This window comes from Aspergillus karnatakaensis (genome assembly GCF_047715665.1).
Source record: "Aspergillus karnatakaensis strain CBS 102800 unplaced genomic scaffold BJY04scaffold_43, whole genome shotgun sequence".
Lineage (NCBI taxonomy): Eukaryota > Fungi > Ascomycota > Eurotiomycetes > Eurotiales > Aspergillaceae > Aspergillus > Aspergillus karnatakaensis.
Genome location: NW_027395755.1, coordinates 115,507 through 135,728, shown reverse-complemented (window position 1 = coordinate 135,728; position 20,222 = coordinate 115,507). Strand labels below are relative to the sequence as shown.

General features: G+C 51.9%; 8 protein-coding genes across 8 annotated transcripts; 5 read left to right on the top strand and 3 right to left on the bottom strand.

The window, feature by feature from the left end:
• Positions 1 to 790: 790 nt before the first annotated feature.
• Positions 791 to 3,522, top strand: BJY04DRAFT_195012 (uncharacterized protein). Its single transcript, XM_073712148.1, has 3 exons — positions 791 to 1,393; positions 1,455 to 1,749; positions 1,807 to 3,522. The coding sequence occupies exons 1-3, from the start codon at positions 1,330 to 1,332 to the stop codon at positions 3,308 to 3,310; spliced, it is 1,863 nt and encodes a 620-aa protein (XP_073568561.1). The 5' UTR covers positions 791 to 1,329; the 3' UTR covers positions 3,311 to 3,522.
• A 754-nt stretch (positions 3,523 to 4,276) lies between these two features.
• On the top strand, positions 4,277 to 5,757 carry BJY04DRAFT_195011 (uncharacterized protein). The gene has a single exon (XM_073712147.1). It carries the CDS (start codon positions 4,623 to 4,625, stop codon positions 5,646 to 5,648), a length of 1,026 nt encoding a protein of 341 aa, XP_073568560.1. The 5' UTR covers positions 4,277 to 4,622; the 3' UTR covers positions 5,649 to 5,757.
• Positions 5,758 to 7,830: 2,073 nt separating this feature from the next.
• Positions 7,831 to 9,520, top strand: BJY04DRAFT_209055 (glycoside hydrolase family 140 protein; the record flags this gene model as incomplete). The annotated part of the gene is made up of 3 exons (XM_073714079.1): positions 7,831 to 8,263; positions 8,332 to 8,960; positions 9,002 to 9,520. 3 exons carry the CDS (start codon positions 7,831 to 7,833, stop codon positions 9,518 to 9,520), a joined length of 1,581 nt encoding a protein of 526 aa, XP_073568559.1.
• Positions 9,521 to 9,855: 335 nt separating this feature from the next.
• Positions 9,856 to 10,227, bottom strand: BJY04DRAFT_220811 (uncharacterized protein; the record flags this gene model as incomplete). The annotated part of the gene is made up of 1 exon (XM_073716971.1): positions 9,856 to 10,227. One exon carries the CDS (start codon positions 10,225 to 10,227, stop codon positions 9,856 to 9,858), a length of 372 nt encoding a protein of 123 aa, XP_073568558.1.
• Positions 10,228 to 11,088: 861 nt separating this feature from the next.
• BJY04DRAFT_220810 (uncharacterized protein) lies at positions 11,089 to 13,509 on the bottom strand (the record flags this gene model as incomplete). Its single annotated transcript, XM_073716970.1, has 8 exons — positions 11,089 to 11,237; positions 11,307 to 11,412; positions 11,483 to 11,970; positions 12,025 to 12,264; positions 12,333 to 12,849; positions 12,901 to 13,035; positions 13,082 to 13,096; positions 13,156 to 13,509. The coding sequence occupies 8 exons, from the start codon at positions 13,507 to 13,509 to the stop codon at positions 11,089 to 11,091; spliced, it is 2,004 nt and encodes a 667-aa protein (XP_073568557.1).
• Positions 13,510 to 15,769: 2,260 nt separating this feature from the next.
• Positions 15,770 to 17,949, bottom strand: BJY04DRAFT_229632 (transcription factor domain-containing protein; the record flags this gene model as incomplete). Its single annotated transcript, XM_073719109.1, has 5 exons — positions 17,866 to 17,949; positions 17,691 to 17,819; positions 17,036 to 17,645; positions 16,472 to 16,990; positions 15,770 to 16,420 (listed from the first exon to the last, which is right to left on the bottom strand). Exons 1-5 carry the CDS (start codon positions 17,904 to 17,906, stop codon positions 15,770 to 15,772), a joined length of 1,950 nt encoding a protein of 649 aa, XP_073568556.1. The 5' UTR covers positions 17,907 to 17,949.
• Positions 17,950 to 18,158: 209 nt separating this feature from the next.
• Positions 18,159 to 18,977, top strand: BJY04DRAFT_220808 (alpha/beta fold hydrolase; the record flags this gene model as incomplete). The annotated part of the gene is made up of 1 exon (XM_073716969.1): positions 18,159 to 18,977. One exon carries the CDS (start codon positions 18,159 to 18,161, stop codon positions 18,975 to 18,977), a length of 819 nt encoding a protein of 272 aa, XP_073568555.1.
• Positions 18,978 to 19,179: 202 nt separating this feature from the next.
• Positions 19,180 to 20,111, top strand: BJY04DRAFT_209053 (HpcH/HpaI aldolase family protein; the record flags this gene model as incomplete). The annotated part of the gene is made up of 4 exons (XM_073714078.1): positions 19,180 to 19,329; positions 19,388 to 19,539; positions 19,615 to 19,797; positions 19,910 to 20,111. The coding sequence occupies 4 exons, from the start codon at positions 19,180 to 19,182 to the stop codon at positions 20,109 to 20,111; spliced, it is 687 nt and encodes a 228-aa protein (XP_073568554.1).
• Between the last annotated feature and the right edge of the window lie 111 nt (positions 20,112 to 20,222).

Below are 20,222 nucleotides of genomic sequence, written 5' to 3'. Positions count from 1 at the left end.
ACAAGCACCCTTTCCCTTTCATTCCTTGCCTGTCGGACAAATAGCAGACAAAATGCCTTTCTGGAAACGAAAAGACAAAGACAAAAGAGCTGGAAATGCGCCTTCTCCGCAGGCGCAGGGCTATCACGCGCCTGTATACCCGCAGCCTGCGTATGTATACCACCCCGTCTCCATTTTCCCAAACTAACAGACACAAACAGGCAACACACAGCACCATATCAACCGCCAGCTTCCAATGTCCCTCCAATCCCTAATCCCCCGCTCGCCGGCCCCGCCACCCAACCTGGCGAGCCCTTCCGCTCCCACGGGCACCAACTCGCCGCAACAAGCGACTACAATGGCGCCGTGGTCATGTACAACTCCGCCATCCAGCTAGCGCCGCAAGACGCAGACCTCCTCCTTAGCCGCTCGCTCGCACACATGATGTCCACGCCCGCGCGGCTAGATCTCGCCTTAAAAGACGCCGACGAGGCGATCCAGCTGAATCCCGGTAGTGCGCAGGGGTGGATGCAGAAGGGCGAGGTGCTACAGGCTATGGGCGATGCGCAGAATGCTATCGAGGTGTTTGGGAATGCCGTCGGCTGTGCGCAGCCGCATGAACGGCTTGCGGCACAGAGGGCGCTTGCGGGCGCGCGACAGGCTCAGGGTGCTGGGGTGCAGTCGCCGGTCCAGACACAGCAGCCTCAGCCTCAACCCCAGATTATACAGCCGTCGCCGCAGCCGCCGACTCAGGCTCTGTCTGGGCTATCGCTTGCTTCGCCTCCGCCGGTGACCGTCTCGCCTCCGGTTACGGTTTCGCCTCCTGCAACGACGTATCAGTCTCCGACTGGCACCACGAGTGGCCACCTTTTCCATTCGAGGACTCCATCGGCTACGGCGGTTGCAACGACATTGACTAGTCCAAGTCTTAGTCCACCTGCTGGACCACCTAGAGCAGCGACCCCGAGTGCATTGGGCAACGCACCGAGCCCACCAGCTCCAATCACAACGAATATCCCATCCAACACTACGGAAGATCCCTCCCGACGAACGAGTCTGCTTCCGTCGCCGACGGCAAATAGAAACACTGATGCGTCAAGGACAACACAGACTGTGAGCCGGAACTCGACGACAACATCACAGATAATCCCGCAGTCGTTGTTTGAGGACTTGAATGCGCCTGAGGGGCCGCCGCCGGCGTACACAGAGAATCTCCGTGATCCAGTTGTCCTAAATCGCAAGCTTGATGAGCTTGAGCAGATTCTTAAGGTCAAGAATAAGGGGAGTCTGCTTGTGCAGCCGTATACACTTCCTGGACAGATTGACGCTGTTCGGTTGCTGTATAACGCTATGACAGCAGAAGAGCTTACGGCTCGAGAGACAGGGCCTGTTGTTCCTGTTCATCCGAATCTTGGTACTTTTACCCTTATGCACTATTTGAGATACTTTAAAATAAATTCGGCTGACTGCTATAGGGAATATGACATTGAATACATACAGCTACCCCGGCAACACCTACATCGATGCCGACTGCGAAACCCTCACCTACTACGACAGCAAGATCCCCGGAACGCTGCGCATGGCTGGGTACTCTGAAGAGTATCGTCTACAACAACTCCGCGCTTCGCCATTGCTAAACCTCACCCTCGAAGCGAGCACTGTCCTCCCTGAGATCCCACTAAGCAAAATCGTCGAGCGGCTGCGCAAGCTCCAGGCCTCGCCACAACTAGAAGATAACGAAGGGTTGCGCGAACTTATTGGTCTTACACAGTAAGTCATCCTCCTCTCACAGACAAGCCGAAGCTCTAGACCAGCTAACAACTCTAGAACCACCGCCCTAGACCACGGCTTCTACGCCTCGGGCCCGCGCCAGAAACAAATCGACTACCTCTGCATGGGCCTCAACAAGTCCAAATATGACGCAGCAACCCGCTTCCCCGACATGAACAAAGTCGGCTGCATCAGCAGCTACTTCATCGGCGGTTTGTCCTCCGGTGACGGCCTGCGTAACTTCCTCTACCAGATTTTACTGGGGTGCGAACTTCTTGTCCGCATGCGCAAAGAACCCGTCACAACAAGTTACACCGGCGTGATGACCGACGCCACCTCTGCCCTGCTAGTCCTGGGCTCCATGTGGATGTCCTACGTGACCTTCAACGGCCCCAGCAACATCGCCGCAAAAGACAGCGCCAACTCATACACATTCATCTCCCGCGTCTCGAAATCACAGTCCGAAGCATTAATCCGTTTCGCAGAAGCCCTGGAATGGCCATACATGGACGAGGCACGAAACACAATCGAAACAGCATACAGCGATCTCGTCGCGCGCAGAATCCCCTGGAACGCAGACATGTGGGACTGGCTGTTCAACCTGATGCTCCCGGGGAAAATCTACCGACACAAGGTACTAGCCTGTCTCGTATACTGCTCGCCCAGCGTACGCAACCTCAACGCCGCGCCCTTCTACGACAACGGACTAGTAGTAAAGAACACAAGCTACTGGCCCAAGCGAACCGCCCTCGGTCGTGTCCTCGGCGGTTTAAAGGACATAAAGTCTGTAGCGGGGTGGGTTGGTCCTGCGCCTGCGCCTGCCACAACAACCTCAACTTCATCAACCCCAGGCACCACACCCCCTAATCCAACAGCATCAGGCTGGATCCGCCTCGCCACACGCGAAGCCACCATCCCCGTCCCCGTGAAAACCCAACCGGGCCAATCCGCGCTCAGCGATCTAGGCTTCGACGAAAGTACCACAACGGACCGGTACACGTTCCTCGAGGGCCTACTCAACCCCGACGAATGGACCCCCATGGACGTGCCATATCGCTCAGAAGCTGAGATTGCGAACTCCCGCGCTGAGCTGAAGGGAATCAACCTGACACAGCTCCCCGTTGACGAAGCCACGCGCGCAGCGCTACCAAATCTCCCGCCGGAGACGTACAGAGCTTCCGTTGACTTCCTCCTCATCACCAACACCAGTAATACAAATGTAACAACCACGACAGTGACGTACACCCTCTACACAAACCCGCTCTTCCTCTCCGCGCAGCCCTGCGTCGGCACGCACGTGCTGCATAACAAGGAGAGTCGACGGTACTTATCGAATGTTATCTTGGCGTCGAAGCTGAAAAGTTACAATCCGAACCCGAATGACCTGGTTATTATTGATGCGAGGGGCGTGAATGAGGATGTGGTTGCGCGGGCTTGGTGTGCGGAGCGTGGGCGGTGCGCGGTGATCCGGAGGGGGAATGAGTGTTGTTTTGCTTGTGCGGTTACGTTGGCGGTGGGGAGGAAGGGGGTTGGGGTTAATGTTTTGGTTATGGCTGGGTAGGATGGGATTGATCTTGGTGATTTTGGTCTAAGGATTGTTTATCTGGGTTCGGTTGTACTGTATGGTTTAGGATAGTTAGGCTAGGTGGGTTAGGTAGCGGATGGGTTGAGTATAGGAATGTAATGGGAGGAAATCGACCTGAATTAATTGGGAGATACTCTCAGGAACACCTACCTGAGTTACCGCGAGACTTAGGTAATTAGGTCAGCAAGGTGTATACCTCATAGCAACTGCATATTCACAACTGCATACGGAGTAGTCAATGAATCGATGAATCTCATTGACCCAGCCTCGGGCATTCGAGTAGACATCTCCAAGCACAATGAGAAGATTGATAAATGCCCTTTTCTTGTACAGTTTGCATGTAAATAGTACATGCAGTTGCATATGCATCTGATTGACAGTGCATATCTTGTGCACAAGTATAGGAGTATATTTATAGGCCTCAGGCATCAACCAGACACCTTGCAATTCAACCGTTTGTTCCCTTTCATGCAATCGACATGGCAACTTCAACTCCAACTCTTCTGTTTGGCTCTGCTAGCCGTCGAAGACCCTGGCTCGAAACTTGAGAGTGCAATCACAGCTTCTCGCCACAGGGCGCCTGGCCAGCCTTTGAGGGCTCGCCGTTCTTCGTCCAACGGACTTCCCCGTAAAAGCAACGGGGCAAACTAAAAGTAGGGTTCGGTTGGAGACGACGGATGCTCGGAAATCGGAAGGACTTTGTAGTTTGTACTGAACGCCCCTGGTCGGAGTCTAGATGGGGGAGTCTAGAGCGGCCCCTGAGTGTCAAGGGTTGATCTTCCTTTAACTAAGACAAGGAAAAGAAATGAGTCTTCAGGAGAGGATAGGGGTTCGTGAGGGTCATTTCTTGTCTAATTTATTATGAGACCTGTAGGCTGTGATATAATAATGAGTACCGTGTGTGCGCACTGCAGGGTTCCATCGAGCAGATCCAAGGTTCCAGACAGACAGATTGCCCCATGAAAATTCGAAAATTCTTCTTTTATTCCTCGCCACAGTCCTTTTCAGTCCACCGAGTGATCAGGAACAGGCAAACGGCAGGAAATCTCTGTTGGTCACCCTTGCAGACTTTGCGACTGCATCGCTCGCCGCCGAGACCGAAATAGAAGCATCCCGCTCTCCTCTCTCTCCTCCCTCCCTCTCTCCTCCGGCCTTATCCCACCACAATCCCTCTGGACACTTCCCCTTCTCCTCAACTCGATCACGCAGTCCTCCGCATTCAACGTGGAATCCTCTCATTCCTCAATATACAAACACAAAGAAGACAGCACACCAAGGCAACAGCACCATGTTCGAAGACTTCTCCTTCTCCTCCCCCTCCTCCGCAAGGCCGCCCCGCCTCGCCCTGGACGACGACAAGCCCATGACCGACTGCGACGCCATGATCTCGCCTCTCTCCTCAAGATGTCCCTCTCCGAGATCTTTCGCTGCTCCTGCACCGCGCTTCCCTCGCTCGCGATCCCTCTACTTTCGCTCCCCGCAGCACCAGCAGCCGCAACCGCCAACCTCCGTCCCCTTCTCCGCGTATGACTCCCACAGGCTGTCAATCGGCACTCTCACCAAGAAACTCCACGAACACACCATCCAAAACCCCGAGATCCCCTCCTCGCCCACCTCCACCTCAACAACACCCACAAACCCCCGGTCGCGATCCCTCTCCCGCTTCCCAGGCTACGTCCTCACCCCACCAGACACCGACCTGTCGGACGACGGCTACCCATCCCCAATGTCCTCCCCCTCAACACCACAATCGCCCTTCCTGGCTCCAAGCCCAACCTCCGCGCCGCAGAAGCCCCTAGACGCACCAGACCTCACCCTCCAAACATACCCCGACCTCGCAGATTCCACCTCCATCCGCACCCGCCGCCAACACATCTCCCGCCTTCAAGTCCAGTACACCCCCCACGAGATGGAATCCATCCGACGGACGCTCCTCTCCGCGACGGGTGTCGCAGACGACGATCTCCGCTACGCACTGACACAGTCATGTCACCCTTCTTCTCTCCCACCATCACAAGGCCAGGGCCTGCGTCGAAAGAGGGGTTTCAGTCTCCGGGGATCAAGAGTGAGGAGCAGCATGAGCCCGGACGGACCGACGTTTGCTTCTGGAGATATGCAGCTACGGAGGAAGAGCGTCAGCGTCAGCACGACTGCTACGTTGGCTACGGGTGCCGGGAGGATTGAGAAGAGTGGAAGGTACCAGTCGTCGACGGAGAGGGATCGCGAGAGGAAGAAGAGTATGAGTGAGGCGGGGCTGAGGAGGAAGAGCATGGTTAGTGCGAAGCTGGCGGAGATGATTGACAATAGTGTCTAGGGGAGTGGTCTTGCTTGAGGCTCGACCGTGAAATTAGGCTTGCATACACCGTCATTTATATATAAGGACTTATATACCATCATTACAAAGTATACACCTTGATTTAAGACCCCTCCTATCCCTACTTCTACTGGCAAATGGCATCCAACCGAAACCGGAGGTAGACCAGGAATCAACCGGCAAACCGCTCGGCGTCTAGCAGGGTATTGTCGATGGCGTAGTAGCCACTGTAACAGTTGAAATCTTCGCGGTGGTGACTTACATTTCAAGGTTCTTATCTCTTTCACAGAGCCACTGATGTAGCTGGGAACAATTATCTAGGTGTACCTTTTCTCCGTCGTCATCACTATGCCCTCACTCTCTGCACCCGGCTTCCTTCCTCCACCCCCACTTCCACTCCGTCTACGTAAGTCTCTCCCGTGACTGCTTTATGGATCTTCTCTGCCGCTGTAGCATCGCAAATCTTACCTGTTTAACTGTTAATAAACCCCAGCACCAAAAAAAAACTACGTCTCTATCTCGCTCGCACACAGGCGTGAAGGGAGATATCTATTTATCTGTGACCAGGCGACGCGTTTCTGGTTCGTACATCCGAATAGCTCCTCTGCAGAACCGGGAGCAAGGATAGCGACCTCTCGCGTACTGTTTGGTGAGGAGCGAGATTAGTCTGGAGAATAGGACTAGGGGCTCGGTGAAAGTGGAGGTCCATGTTGAGAGGAAGAACACTCATTGGCTACCTAGGAGAAACGAAAAGTATATGTCAAAGTACTAAGGGGATAAACGAGACTGTAGGTTGCATAGATATAGGGTAGTGAGCCCGTAGGTTGAATGTGTAGGGCATTATGTGGTTGTAGTTAGTCTAACCCCTTGAAAGGTAGGGTAGGGTAGGGTGCACAGGGCTATTACCCCAAGGGGTCACAATGGGCTAGATACATAAGGTAGTAGATAAGACACTCGGCCTAATAAGGCTGAAGGTTTGCACAGGCACAAGCACATGCCCGTCCTCTGTGAGGTGCCCAGGTGCAGGTGCCCACTGTATGATGCCTAAAGTTTCCTCATCGGAGCCCCTACCAACCGTACCTGTAGGCGCGACCCCAGACAACCGATTGCGAGCTCTTAACTGGTGGTATTGAGATATCTCCGGACGTCAATCAGGTTAATTTGGAGTTTCCAAGACGGCCAGTTGGAGATCTTCAGCTAAGGTCTACTAAGTAGGGCTTGGAGTTGCTTGATTCAGAGTGTGCAGCAGCTTCGAGTCAGATATTCTTGGTCTCAGGGTGGAGATTGTCTTGCTTGGGAGTATTCTGAATAGCTGGAGGTTGGTTTGGATCTTGTTTACTTTGCCGGGATTTGCACTTCCACCAATCACGGGTCTATTTTTAAAGATCCTGGGGTTGGCTGTAGGCGACAAACCCATCATGATGTCTCTGCTGCGCTTGTAGTTGCCTTGCATATTGTGGGAGAATGTAGTGTGTTTGCATTTTTTGACTCATCAAGGTATGTGTTCTGTCCGGCTGCTCAGCACAATCATATGGCCTGAGGCTTGCGATGTCTTGTTCGTCTCGGTCTAGGGCTAACTACTTCCTTATCTACCTTAGGTACCTCTTACTCTTCAGGATCTGGTAACCCATGCTTCAAATGAGAAGTGCTATCCTTGGATTTGTTCTCACAGAAACCAGGTACAGCCGTCAAACTCACACTTGGCTGATTTGGCATTGGTAACCACCGCTACTCGGTTGGTGGTCTGTCCATCTATCCTCTTTTAGTCACGGAGAATCTTCACGGCCATCGAGAGCCAGTAGTGGCAGTACTAACCTTGAGTATATCTATGCCCGCCAGTGTTTATACTTGCCTATCTGGGTGAGTACTGGGTCGTCATTCTGCTATAAGGCTGCCCTACGTACTGTATATGATTTCTGGAGAAAAGCCAGCAATGTCACCCCGATTTGCGGGGTAAATGTGGAGAGTCGAAGAGAAAGGCTTGATCTAGTAATTAAGACTTACTAGCGTAGGGCTATTGGTGGGATTACTTTGTTGCCTGTTTACCAGGGTTTTGGAGTATGATCGCCGGGTGTAGCTGTATACTCCAACTCTCTAGAAGTGCGTCACTAGGAGGTATATAAGGCTGAATATCCTCGTCAAGGAGAACGTGTCTTGTCCTCAAGCACAGGTTTCACTTACAATGATATTCAGATTAACCCTCCTCTACACAGTTCTCCTGTCCCTCCGAGCCACACTCGCTTGGGACATACCAGCGGAGTACGCGATAACCCCATCGCCCAATGGCCGCTTTTTCCAACAGCTCGACGGTACGCCATTCTTCTGGCAAGCTGACACAGCATGGCTGCTCTTCCACCGACTAAACTACTCCGAGGCCGAGACATACCTTTCAGACCGAGCAAGCAAGGGCTTCACCATGGTTCTAGCAGTGGCGTTCACGCAAGCTGGCATTAACAGTTCAAACCGGAACGGCGACCTCCCCTTCATCGATGAAGATCTTGAAAACCCCAACGAGGCATACTGGGAGCATGTCGACGCAGTCGTCGAGTTAGCATGGAAAAAGGGAATAAGAATCTGCATGGTCCCGACCTGGGGCAAGTATGTACATGACAGCGGTATATCACACCCATCTCCTCTCCAATACCCACCCATATGAATCATTCTCACACTCGCAAACATTCAGAAAACAGACCCGGCATCGTCAACACCACAACCGCACGCCCCTTCGGCCACTTCCTCGGCAACCGCTACCCATACCTCCCGAAAACCCTAACGGGAGACACAAACCCCTACTGGCAAAACAAAACCGCCATCCGGCACGACTACTCCGTCGGTGGAGCGCCCCCACGCCAGCCCGTCACAGACTGGTCGCCCATCTACGACGCCCTCGCGGCCGGAATAGTAGCAGGCGAGCGGGCAGCCATACTCTCCTCATCCTCATCCTCTCATAAACCATCCCCTCCACCGTGGCACCCCCTCCTAACCATTCACCCAACAAACCAATGGTTCGAAGGCGGACCGCTCGCCCTCGCAAGCTCATTCTTCGGCGACAGGGACTGGCTGACCCTCGACGCAAGCCAGTCGGGACACGCGGACTTCCCGCCCAACCCGCCGATCCCCTGGTGGAATTGCCGGAGGGGGTGGGAAACCGTAGAAATTATGTATGCTGCCGGATCAAAAAAAGAAGGGGAGGGGGGCCGTGTGCGGCCGGTGATCGACAACGAGCCACACTACGAGAACAGGTACAATAATGGCAACGAGACGCTGTTTTATTGGAGGGCGGATGATGTGCGGGTTGGGGGGTGGCAGGCTGTGAGTTCACAATGATTCAATAATTCTAAGTGGGATGAGAGCCGGCTAACGTGGGCTTTCTTCTGCAGGTCTTCTCCGGCGCCGCGGGCTTGACGTACGGCGCAAACGCAATCCAGCAGACTATCACTCCCGGTTTGTTTGAGAATGACGGTAGTGGGCCGAGCGATTACTGGCTTGATGATCTTAGTCTCCCGGGGTCTAGCCAGATGCAGTGGGTTCAGAAAGCGGTGCTGGATCGGGGGAAGGGGACATTCAGCACGCGCGTGCCGGCGCAGGAAATTATTGTGGGCGATGCGGGGAGTGATGACGAGAGGGTTACGGCGACGAGGGATAGTCGTGGGGGCTGGATTATGGTGTATACGCCCACCGGGGAAGAGTTTGCGATTGATACCCGTGGATTGAAGGGGTGCGAGGTGCAGGCGAGTTGGTTTGATCCGTTGAGTGGGGAGTATAGCGAGTTTGGGTATGTGCAGTGCGAGAGGGACAAGGGGGTTAGGAGGTTTAGTCCGCCTAGGGCTGAGGGACATCAGGATTGGGTGTTGGTGCTGGATGTGAAGTAGTAGATTAAAGACGAGGGATCTACCTAATGCTTGGGGTCACTGACCGAACAGGTGGTTGTCGAGCACTGTCGGAGCGGGCTAAATGCAGTATCCATAGGGCTCGAGGCGGCGTATGTAAGATGCATCGCTAGTACATATTCATTGAGATCCAATGTAGCCATAACTATAGCTTCTGAAAAAAATAATCAGCATACCTAACACCAGCTACATTACGCTCACACAAAACTCAAGCCCACCTCCCTACCCACCCCCCGGCCTCCATATACACACCTCCCCTAGACGAATCCCAACCCTAATTCACCCCCAGTACGCACTCAATCCGCTTCAATACCGTTTTAAGATGAATTTACATCCCGAATCTCGTCCATGATGTTATACAACGCGCGCCTTATGGAAGTCGAATCCCTGGTATCCACCAAACCGACTCTATACCCCGTGAAACCTCTCAAGACAGTCTCATCTCCCGCCAGTGCAGCATAGATGCCCAGCGTGTTGTTATTGAGTGCGTTGAGACGCATATCGGTGGCATCGATGAAGTCTTTGGCCTGAACGAGGAAGGCAATTGTGCAGGCTGCGATTGCGAGTGATGAGAGGGCCAGGAGCCAGATGGCGAATGTTAGGCTTTTGGGGAGTCGGATGGAGTGCGGTGCGGTGGTTTCGGGGATGGCTGTGGCTGTGGTCGGGGACGCGGTGGGTTTGTTGGACATTGTGGGTGGCTCTGGGTAACTTCATGGTAGTTAGTGGTGCGCTTGAGGGTATTTAACCGGCCAAGTAGCTCACATGACTGGAATTTCAATTGATGATTGAAGGGGTAGGTGGTCTGAGGAAGAGTGAAGTTGGGGAAGGGCTCGAGAGATGGTATGGTTTTATAGATTGCATAAAGCTCCAATGCTCACATGAATGCCTGTCAAGATACGAGAAGTCGAGGGATGGAACGAACTGATTGGACAGAGGCCAGGCCTTGGTCTTCCTTGGCAAGGAGGGTATCCCAGCGTTTATACTTTACTTAGTCTCTTAGTCTTGTATCGTAACCGTCTGCGCCTCGATAGTAGCTTCTAACCCGACGTCTACCGGTAGTTGGCTGAGATCTTCATGATGTAAATCCTAAACAAGACAAGGACAACAAGCCCTAATTTACGGACACGAAGTCCAGGAACTGCAGGTGGGAATATCACCACTATCAAATATATCTTACAGATATCAACTTGAGGCGTTGTGCCTTATGAAGACGCCTTGGAATTAGACGAAGTGTGTGGGTCAGAATGGTGAAAAACTAGGTTATAAGTCAAGCTTAACATCAACTAACCAACAGCTGAAAGAAACCTTATGAAGCCTGCCGTGCTTAGGTATCCGGGCATCGGGGCTCCGATGGACAAATTCTAATAGCATTCCGATGTATCGTACTCAAGGTAAAAAGACCTAGGGCTCCCTGTCTTCTTTGGTGTTGTAGTTGCTTGCTTTGTTGAGCTTTGCACTCGCAAGAATCCACGGAATCTGCATGCTAGTAGATTCTTAAGGCAGTCTAGTAAGAAAAACTAAGAACATCTTTCAGAACTGATATGAGAAGGCTATGAACGCTTCTTGGCCTGTCCTCGCTCTTCATCAGCAGCGGACTTGGAAGATCTCCATACCACGATCTTATCCACGATCTTTTTGAGGGAATCCACTTGAAAGGCAATACTTATGAAGAATCCGGAAACTACCGTCGAGACGCCAACTATAGATAAGTAGCGGAGCTGTTAGCAAGGAAGAGGGAGTAGACGCAGCGGAGGTCCATGGAACTTACAGAGGATGGGGAAAATCCACCACCCCTGGTAGACAACGTCGTCCCCCTTGTGCGGAAAATTGCTGATATTGAGAGCAAACAGGCTCGTGAGGAACGAGAGGGGAAGCTATACGATCATTAACACCGTCAGTTCAGTAATCCACTCATGTAAGGAAGAGAGATAGAGAAGGACATACGAAAACAATAGTCACGACTGTAAACACCACAAGCGTGTCAGATTGCCTTTTCATCGCTTCTGTTTGCTTTGCTGTATCTTTTGCCTGCTGCCGAGCAAACTTTGCTTCTGTTACATTCGCCTGTTTCTGCTTCAGGTCCATGAGCGTGTCAATGGATTTCTGGAGAATCTCAGCCTCGTGGATCATTCCCATGATCTCTTTCTTGATCTCAGTAAGTGTGTCAGATGCGAATGTGATATGGTCAGTGCGGAGCACTTGAGAGGCCTGATTCCACACATGTTCCTGATCATCGACTAGCCTCTTTAGTATGTAAAGTTCGTCACATATATCATTGACCTCTTTCAGAAGCCTAATCTCGGGAGATATATCATCGTATTCGTTGACTTGGTTGTTGTCTATTCCCTCTTGATACAAGGCCTCTGGTTTTCCTATGGCGCCAATTCCAATGACGCTCGGAATCTTTGCCAAAGACACAAATCTGATGCACTCTTCGTAACGTGAGCAGTGACTCATAGTCAGTCCACGAGGGAGGATTGTCATACTCACTGCCAGACGTATCGAGTTTCGAAAGATCTCCAACGGAGATCGCTTTGTTCCTCCCACGAGTATCTGCCTATCCTTGAAATTGTCCAAGGCCGTGCAGAGGATTAGCTCCGCAACATCTTGCGGTGAGATTGACGACTCGCGTTCGTAAGTGTCAAGCTTGTTGTGCACGTGCTGAAAGAAACCTCTTCCCATCCCTTCAGCTGAGTCTATCTTGGTGGTGCTGGTGATGATTGTTTCTGAAGAGGATTGAAAGGGATGTCAATTTGCGAAGTAAAACCGTTAGAGTGAATCGACTGGTACCTACTACTATCAAGGATCCAAAGCCAAATCTGGTCAACAATAAGAAGCGGCAAAGTCCTCTCACTTGCATGCAGCCCAATGGTCCGCGTGCTCCTGTTTGCCACCGGCTGTCGCTCGTTTTTCTGCAATCGAAGGGCATACCTTGTTATTACCTGGTCTTTGTCGCGTTCATTTGTATCAGGAAGAGAAGTGTAGTAGTACTGATTTAGGGTCATGGGTTGGTGCACTATGTCTCCTTCGTCCATTATGTATTCTTCCCATGTGCTAGGTCCTTGATGCGGCTCTGACGGGCCCTGCAACCACGATAAATAGGGCATCTGCAAGGCGTGAGCCAATATCATAGCAGGTGATGAGGGAACTATTAGTGTACGGACATATATCGCGGTCAATTGGCTGACGTTCCATGACTCAATGCGCGCACGGCCACTATCAGCTGTAGGCGGCTGCTGCTGCTCCACCTCTTGCGGGGTTGGCGTCCTTGTGTTGCTACTTGTCGCTGCGCCTCGCTTCAGAAGCTCGTTCTAAAGGTCTTGTAAGTGCTTGATACTCCTGCGGGTCTCTCTATATCGTACCACGCACTGTGGCTTCATGTAATGTTTTTCACCTCCGGCAGGTAGCTGCAGCCAGCTCTCCCTCACAAATTGAGCCAGAGGTCTATGATCTTTATTACTGAGACCCCTGTCTCTCGAGATTCTGACCATTAGATCCTAACTGGAGTTAGTCCGAGCTTGAAATGTATGAGAGTAGACATACTTCAACGCGTCCCATCTAATCTCTCTGGTTAGCGAAACGCGACATTGTTATGGCCTGGAAAAACTGCAACATACGTGATTTATGGGCAACTGAAACCACCTCAGCGTATGGTGATGTAGCCTCGAAGCAAGGTAATGTCGTTGCTTTGCTTGATGCATTGCTGCAAACACCTCGGGGGGCCTGACGCTAAAATCCAAGTCACACATTTCGTTCTCGACCCAATCTAAAGAGCTATAAGGGTTGAACCTCGTGGTGCTCGGAGGACCAGTCCCGTAAATCATATCGATAACCTGGCGTGGCTTAAAATCAAGTTTTATCTGGGCATTATCACGGTAAAAGTCAACGACAGCTGCCCATGTCATGTCGTTTCCCTGGGCTTTGAAAGTTGGCGGGCCATTGCTCCCCTCCTGAGTTGTGTGCTTTGCCATGAGAGGCGGGTTAGACAACAGCCTTCCAATAATATCGTTCGCCTTTCTTTCTTTTTCACCGACCTCTCTTGAACCTAGGTATCCATTGATTGCGATTCCGCGGACAATATCTCTTTCGTTAGAATAGGTCCCTTTGGCAAGAAGCCGCCAGATGACAATGGGGTCTTGAAAAAGCACGGCCCAATGCAGGGGGCTGCTCGGTGTTTCTTTTTCTAGGTGAAAAGCAGAACTGTGCGGCAGTCTCCTCTGGATACAAGGCAATTCGAAAAGTAGATGCAAATAGCTCGCTTTTCCCGGAGCTTCCAATCTAGTAGCTAGCCCCAAGATTGTAGAAAGCGTATCGGAATCTGCACATGGCTATTCATCTTTTGCCTCCATAATTTCGAACAGGTGTCCCCGGAAAATAGTCTCTATCATTCTGTGCTCTTTCGTGCCTCTGGTGACGGCCAGCTCAATTGGCGTTTCCAGTTTCTTCGATTTGACGAGAATTGCGTCCAGGGCGAGGCCAGCACCTGAAATCGACCGCTTGTTGGATGATGCCTTTGAAAGCTGATGTAGCAGATACCGCACTAGATCAACGTGCCCATGCAAAACAGCTAGGTGGAGCGGTGTAAGGCCATTCGAGTCGGATGCAATTATGGCTTCCGGTATCTTCAAAAAGCGTTCCATAACATGGACGTGACCTCCAATAGCAGCAATATGTATCCAGGAGGATTGTCCTCTATTGAGCGACGGTAGGTTGTTAATTTCTGGAGTTAGCTTTTCTCGCCCATTTTGAATCGCCCAGAAGACCACTGCTACGTTATGAGAGTGCTCCTCGGATGAGCCACCATCCGAAAGCAGCAGCTCCTCAACTTCTTTGGCTTCCCCTGAAGTCGAAAGAGTTGCCTCATCTTGGCCAGGAAAAGAAGGAAAGTACACAGGCGTCTCAAGCAACTGTAATGCAATCTTTGCGCTCTTACACCGCGCCGCCAAGTGTAATGGAGTAAACCCATCATAATTCTTCAAGGTTAGAATCCTTCTAGCAATGGCATCACCATCGCGTGCGCCCTGGTTGAGTAGCTTTGTCAAGATTGTGCTACAAGCGTACTCGTTGTTCCTCCAGCATGCCTCATGCAAGGCAGTGTTTCCCCAAAGCTCTTCCTGGGACAACATGTCCGCACCAACTTGAACCAAATAATCGACAGCGAGTGAACAGGATTCAGATATTGCGAGATGCAACGCAGTGTCTCCGCCATGTGATCGCCTCTCTAGAAGCGCTGGACTATGTTCGCAAAGCACTTGTAGCATGTCAACATCGTGATTCAGGGCGGAAATTTGTAAAGGGTCGTAGAACCTCCGTCCTAGCCGGGAGACGTTCACTCCTCGTTTCATCAGGCGTAGAACGACCTTTGTACTGCCCATTGCGACCGCAAACAAAAGTGCCGTATATGCGTAGTTCACTAAGTCTACCGATTTCGTAACTCTATGCTTGTAAACCTCTGGACGCCGAAGCTTGAAGGACCTATTGAGCGATTTATCATCCAGCAGCTTGTCGACCTCTAGAACGTTGTCATCTATAATTGCCTCTTCCAAACCCGCCGGTGGGAACCCCTCAATAGTGCTTGTAGCAGAGGTATTCTCGTCCGTGTCATCCGGGTTCGAAGCCTGATCGGAGGCTGTATCGCTCATCAACGTTTCCTTTGGTTCAGTCAGCACTTCCTCTGTCCAAAAATTTGGCTCATCTTACGGGTATTTCTTGAGCGTCGGACATGCTTGTGATCGTTAAAGTCTGCGACGTGGAATATGGTGGAATGCTCAGTCTTCAAGTTGGAGACCGTCTCGGGGGAGGTGTGACGGAGCAGAAGAGCGTAGGCGCCCGACTCTTGTCGCTCGCCAGCTCATGATCAGAAGAAGAAAAAAGCAAAAGCTTGCAAGGGTGCGAACCCTTCGCAGAACTGATTTGCTGGAAGCGCTAAATTTCTGCACAGCCCCTCATCTACTCAAGCCTGCGTGATCATCGCAAGCAAACCTCTCTCTTGACAATTTCGAGAAGGAATGGTCAGGTTGGAAGTAAATAGTGCCTCACAAGAGGACCGTTAGCCTACCGTGTAGACGATAATGAACAGCAAGAGTATCTGCAAGCAGTAAAAACAGAGAGACCCGGCGAGCGAAGAAAGCTTCTATCTTTCTGTGGTTTCTCGAAGTGGAATGCAGTCCGTGGGGCAATATGAATCATGATATCCTCACGTCCTGCAGCTGAGCACCACTTGATATCACTTTACAGCATCGTCCCGGGCCAATAAAACCCCTGCTGCTCACCCAGATACATCGACGAATCAATAAACTCGAGATCCGGAAGAGGCTGGCTAAGTAGCTCCTGCAAAAGCGGTTCAGAGAGCGCCGTTCCAGCCGTCATGAAATCTCCCACCGCGGCTGAGGTCGTTTCAAGACTACTTCCATTCCCAGCAAACGCCGCTAAAACGTCCATAGTATCGCGCTGAAGTACACCCCTCTCACCTAACCGAGCCTTCGTCGTCTCCATCAAACCCAACGCAGCCTCAATATGCTGATAAAACTCCGCAGCAGCATAGTTCCCGCTGTCCTGTAGCTGTAGAAGAAACCCTGTAGCAACCTCGAATTGCTCTTCGTCGCACTGCCGCTCTTTCCTATCTAGCAATGTTGAGATTCCTAACACTGTAGCGGCTGAGAAGAGGTACTGCGTGTAAAAGTAGTCGAAGATCGTGAAGGTGCCGTTTGTCCAGCTATCGGTGAGGAGGCGGACTGAGTGCCGCGCGCACCGGGTGCATGTTTCTGATAGTGCGGTAGCTGAAGCCGGGATTGTTGCTTCGGCGGGGGGCTGCTGCGAGCGGGCTTCCAGTTGGGCGCGGAGAACGTGCAGGAGGATTGGGCGTGTGGCAATGATTGCTAACTGGTGAAATTGTTAGAAGGAAAAAGGAAGATAGCATAAGATCAAGCGTACCTGGTTGAACAATAGGTGCAGTGATCTCACCTTCGGTTCCAAGCTACCTTCCTCTCTCGCATCAATCTGGAGAGCCGGTGGGAGACCTTTCAGCCAGCCTCGGAGATCACCAAAAGCGTCTTGAACTCGGCGAGATAACGACGGTTCATCTGCCTTATGCCCATATATCGAGTGAATAATGCGGCTAGACAAACGTGCGAGCCCTATTCGGGCAATGAAATATGCATGGTCCGGGAAGTCTAAGGTGCTATTGTCATCCAGACCTACTAGATTCGAGGGAAGGTCTACTTCAATCGCATTGTCTTCAATGGCCGGTGGATAGCCGAGTTTCGCTGCCCACATGCGCTCGAGGGTGTAGGCCGTCCACCAGATGCGGTTTCGGTGCTCGCGCTCACCTGCATCGCGTAACTGCGTCTCGGGGATGTTGAGATGCAGGCCCATTATTGTTGCTAGTCTCACGGCAGCACCAGCAAGAGTGTACGCGGTATGTCTTCGGTTGAGGAAGAGTGAATACACCGACTGGATAGTTAGCCCGGGAGCTACACGAAAAGGAGAGGAACAAACCAGAAGTAGATGGAGCTCAACCATATCAACACTGGGTCGTTCGCTAACTATACGCAGGGCATTCATAGCTTTGCAGAAGTAGTGAAGACCCGGAAATACTCGTTCCCTAGTTGAATTCCTGGTGGTGTACATCTCGCCGATGGCGAACATGACCCAGAGCTTACTCTTACTGCGTAATCCAATCTGAGGCTGACTCTGACTTTGACTTTGGATGGCGCATTCAAGTTCGTGTAGAACCGAACTCCGCCGCACCATATGGTAGCACTGGCAAAGACCATTTGTCGCCGCCCGGACAAGAAGTCGTGCCCGAGCGGGTGTCGGCCACAGACATTCAGCATCTGCCAGCGCCAGCAGTTGCTCATCACTCGGAAAGTTAACTCTCGCGAGATGACCATGCTGCCCATCTGACATGGCCTGGCGAAAGCGCGTTGCGAACGCCAAGTCCGAGGCTTCGGCGACCAATATGGGGGTAGAGAGAGCGGCGGCGTTGACGAACCAAGGGGCTTCGGCAAGGACAGAGACGGTAGGAAGAGCAGCGGGCTCTTCGTTTACAGGTCGTGATGAGGATCTGCGTAGTCGCTGGTTCTCAGAGACGAGGTCCTCAATGTACCTGTCGGGGTTAGCAACGAACGGCAGGTAGAGCTGGTGCACTCACTGCTCGCTGACTTTGACTAGACGCGCTTTACGGGGATAGACACAATCGACTACTTTATCTGCCTGGCGACAACCGCTACAGGGCACTCCTCCTGAGCACTTGACTTTTCTCGCGTGGCATCTGCGACAGCTGCGTCGGTTAGTGGCAGTATAGAGGGAGGCGAGGGGTGTCCCACGCAATGCTTTTTGAGACTTTAGTCCTGACTCTGTCGGGCATCGTGCTTTCGTTTCTGTCGGTATCATCACAGTAAATCGTCGAGTTTTGGGTCGGAATGAAAGGATGATGTCGCCGTTCGGCAATCGCCACATTTTTCGCCGCTTTGTTTCGCTGGTTCGGTGCCACTCCTCCTTTTTGCCGAGCACTCTCGGCGTAGGGCTTCATTTTGCCGACTCCTACTACCATAACCCTACATCTCTAAATCACCATCAACTCGTCAATTTTGGTATTTTCTTACATTTAACCGTCGCAATGGCTCTCACATACACGAAATTTCCCCTAGAGGTCCATGGCATCAGCCTCACCCTCTCAACAATCTACAACCTCCCCACCACCTCTTCCAAACCCCCAATCCTCTTCCTCCACGGCTTCGGCTCCTGCAAAGAGGACCTCGCCGACATAATCCTCCACCCAGCCCTCCGAAACTATGGCTACCTCGCATTCGACGCCCCCGGCTGCGGCCACTCATACACCACCGACCCCTCAGCCACAGACATCCCCTTCCTCGTCGCAACCGCCTCTGCCGTCCTCGCCCACTTCAACATCACAAAGTTCCACCTGATAGGCCACTCAATGGGCGGGTTAACCGCACTCCTCCTCGCTCACCAGAACCCAACTCGAGTCCTCAGCTTCATCGACATCAAAGGCAACCTCGCGCCAGAAGACTGCTTCCTTAGCAGACAGATCTTCGATTTCCCGTCTGATGACCCGGAGTCTTTCCTCGATTCATTTATAGTCCGTACGCAAGAGGCAAAATCTCTCGGGAGCGCATTATATGCGAGCACCCTGCGCGCACGCGTGCAGGCAGCCGTGGTACGGCCGATCTTCGAGTCTATGGTCAATCTATCAGATAACGAGGATCTACTCGGGATGTTTCTGGCGCTGCCGTTTCCGAAGATGTTTATGTATGGCGAGGAGAATCGGGGGTTGTCGTATTTGGAGCGGTTGCGGAGGGAGGGTGTTGAACTGGCAATGATTGAGCGGAGTGGGCATTTCCCTATGTATTCGAACCTAGTGGAGATGTGGAGGAGGATTGAGGGATTCTTAGAGAAACTTTGTGAAGATGTGTAGATTAGAGGCGCATAAAAGTGTAGTTATAGATATCGGTTGGATCAGTAATTTCGCCGACGGCGTTGGGATACCCTCTTTCTGGTCCCGAGTACCTGTTATAAGTGAACCGCAATCTCCAAAGGAAATCCAGAATACGTTTCCCTACCTATCTAATACTTCCTACTTCTTTCTACCTAGAGATATCCATCATCCTCTCTCAACGATGTCATTCCCCACAGCCATGACAAGCTTAATCCACAACCCCCAGCTGCGCCTCCTAAACGCCCTGAAAGCCAACAAGAAACCCATCATGACCTTTCTAGGTCTCCCTTCATTTCGCACAGCCCAGGTTGTCGCCCAGACAGGCGTTGATGTAAGCCCTTACTTTCCGTACACATAGCTACGTACATCCCAACTAATTAGTGGCATAGGGCATAACCATCGACTGCGAACACGGCCACATCAGCGACGACTCCATGCACGCTGCCACCGCCGCAATCGCAGCCATGGACGTCTCGCCCCTCGTCCGAGTTAGAGGGACGTACTCGGACCTCGTGAAAAGAGCGCTCGACGCAGGTGCACAGTGAGTTTGTCCATCTATTACCGCAAATCCTCAGGACCCAGTACTATTACTATACTAAAAGCAATAAAATGACAGTGGAATCGTCGTCCCTCAAATAAACACAGCCGAGGAAGCCCAGGCCATTGTCTCACACGCAAAGTTCCCCCCGCAGGGTCTCCGCGGGCAGGGATCCGCGTTCCCGGCTATTGCGCATGGCGTTGATACCCCGACGTACATGAAGACAGCCAACGAGACGCTGCTTACAATTGTGCAGATTGAGTCGAAGGCTGGGGTTGAGAATGTTGATGCGATTTCTGCTAATGCATGTAGATATGCTTTTCATCGGACCGAATGATCTCGCGCTTTCGATTCTGGGGTATGTTCCTGCGAGAGGGGATGAGACGGAGTTTATTGGTGCGCTTGAGAAGATTGTAGATGCAGCGAGGAGGCATGGGAAGTGGGTTGGTCGATTGTCGAATGATGGGAAGGCGTGCAGGGAGCATTTGGAGGTTTTTGATACAGTGGCGATGAGTTATGATGTGAGGGCGATTCAGAATTGGTATCGGGCTGAGTTGTTGGTTGCGCGGTCTTGATATTTTGCTATATGAGACATGATATTGTATCATTAAAATCATGACACCTACATATAGGATGTGCATTATCTATCAAACAAAGCATGAATACCATCGGAAGTAAACAATTCT

Coding starts and splice junctions, on each gene's coding strand:
- BJY04DRAFT_195012 (XM_073712148.1), top strand. CDS start 1,330: ATGACAGCAGAAGAGCTTACGGCTCGAGAGACAGGGCCTGTTGTTCCT. Junction 1,394..1,454: donor TCCTGTTCATCCGAATCTTG/GTACTTTTACCC, acceptor TGACTGCTATAG/GGAATATGACATTGAATACA. Junction 1,750..1,806: donor GAACTTATTGGTCTTACACA/GTAAGTCATCCT, acceptor TAACAACTCTAG/AACCACCGCCCTAGACCACG.
- BJY04DRAFT_195011 (XM_073712147.1), top strand. CDS start 4,623: ATGTTCGAAGACTTCTCCTTCTCCTCCCCCTCCTCCGCAAGGCCGCCC.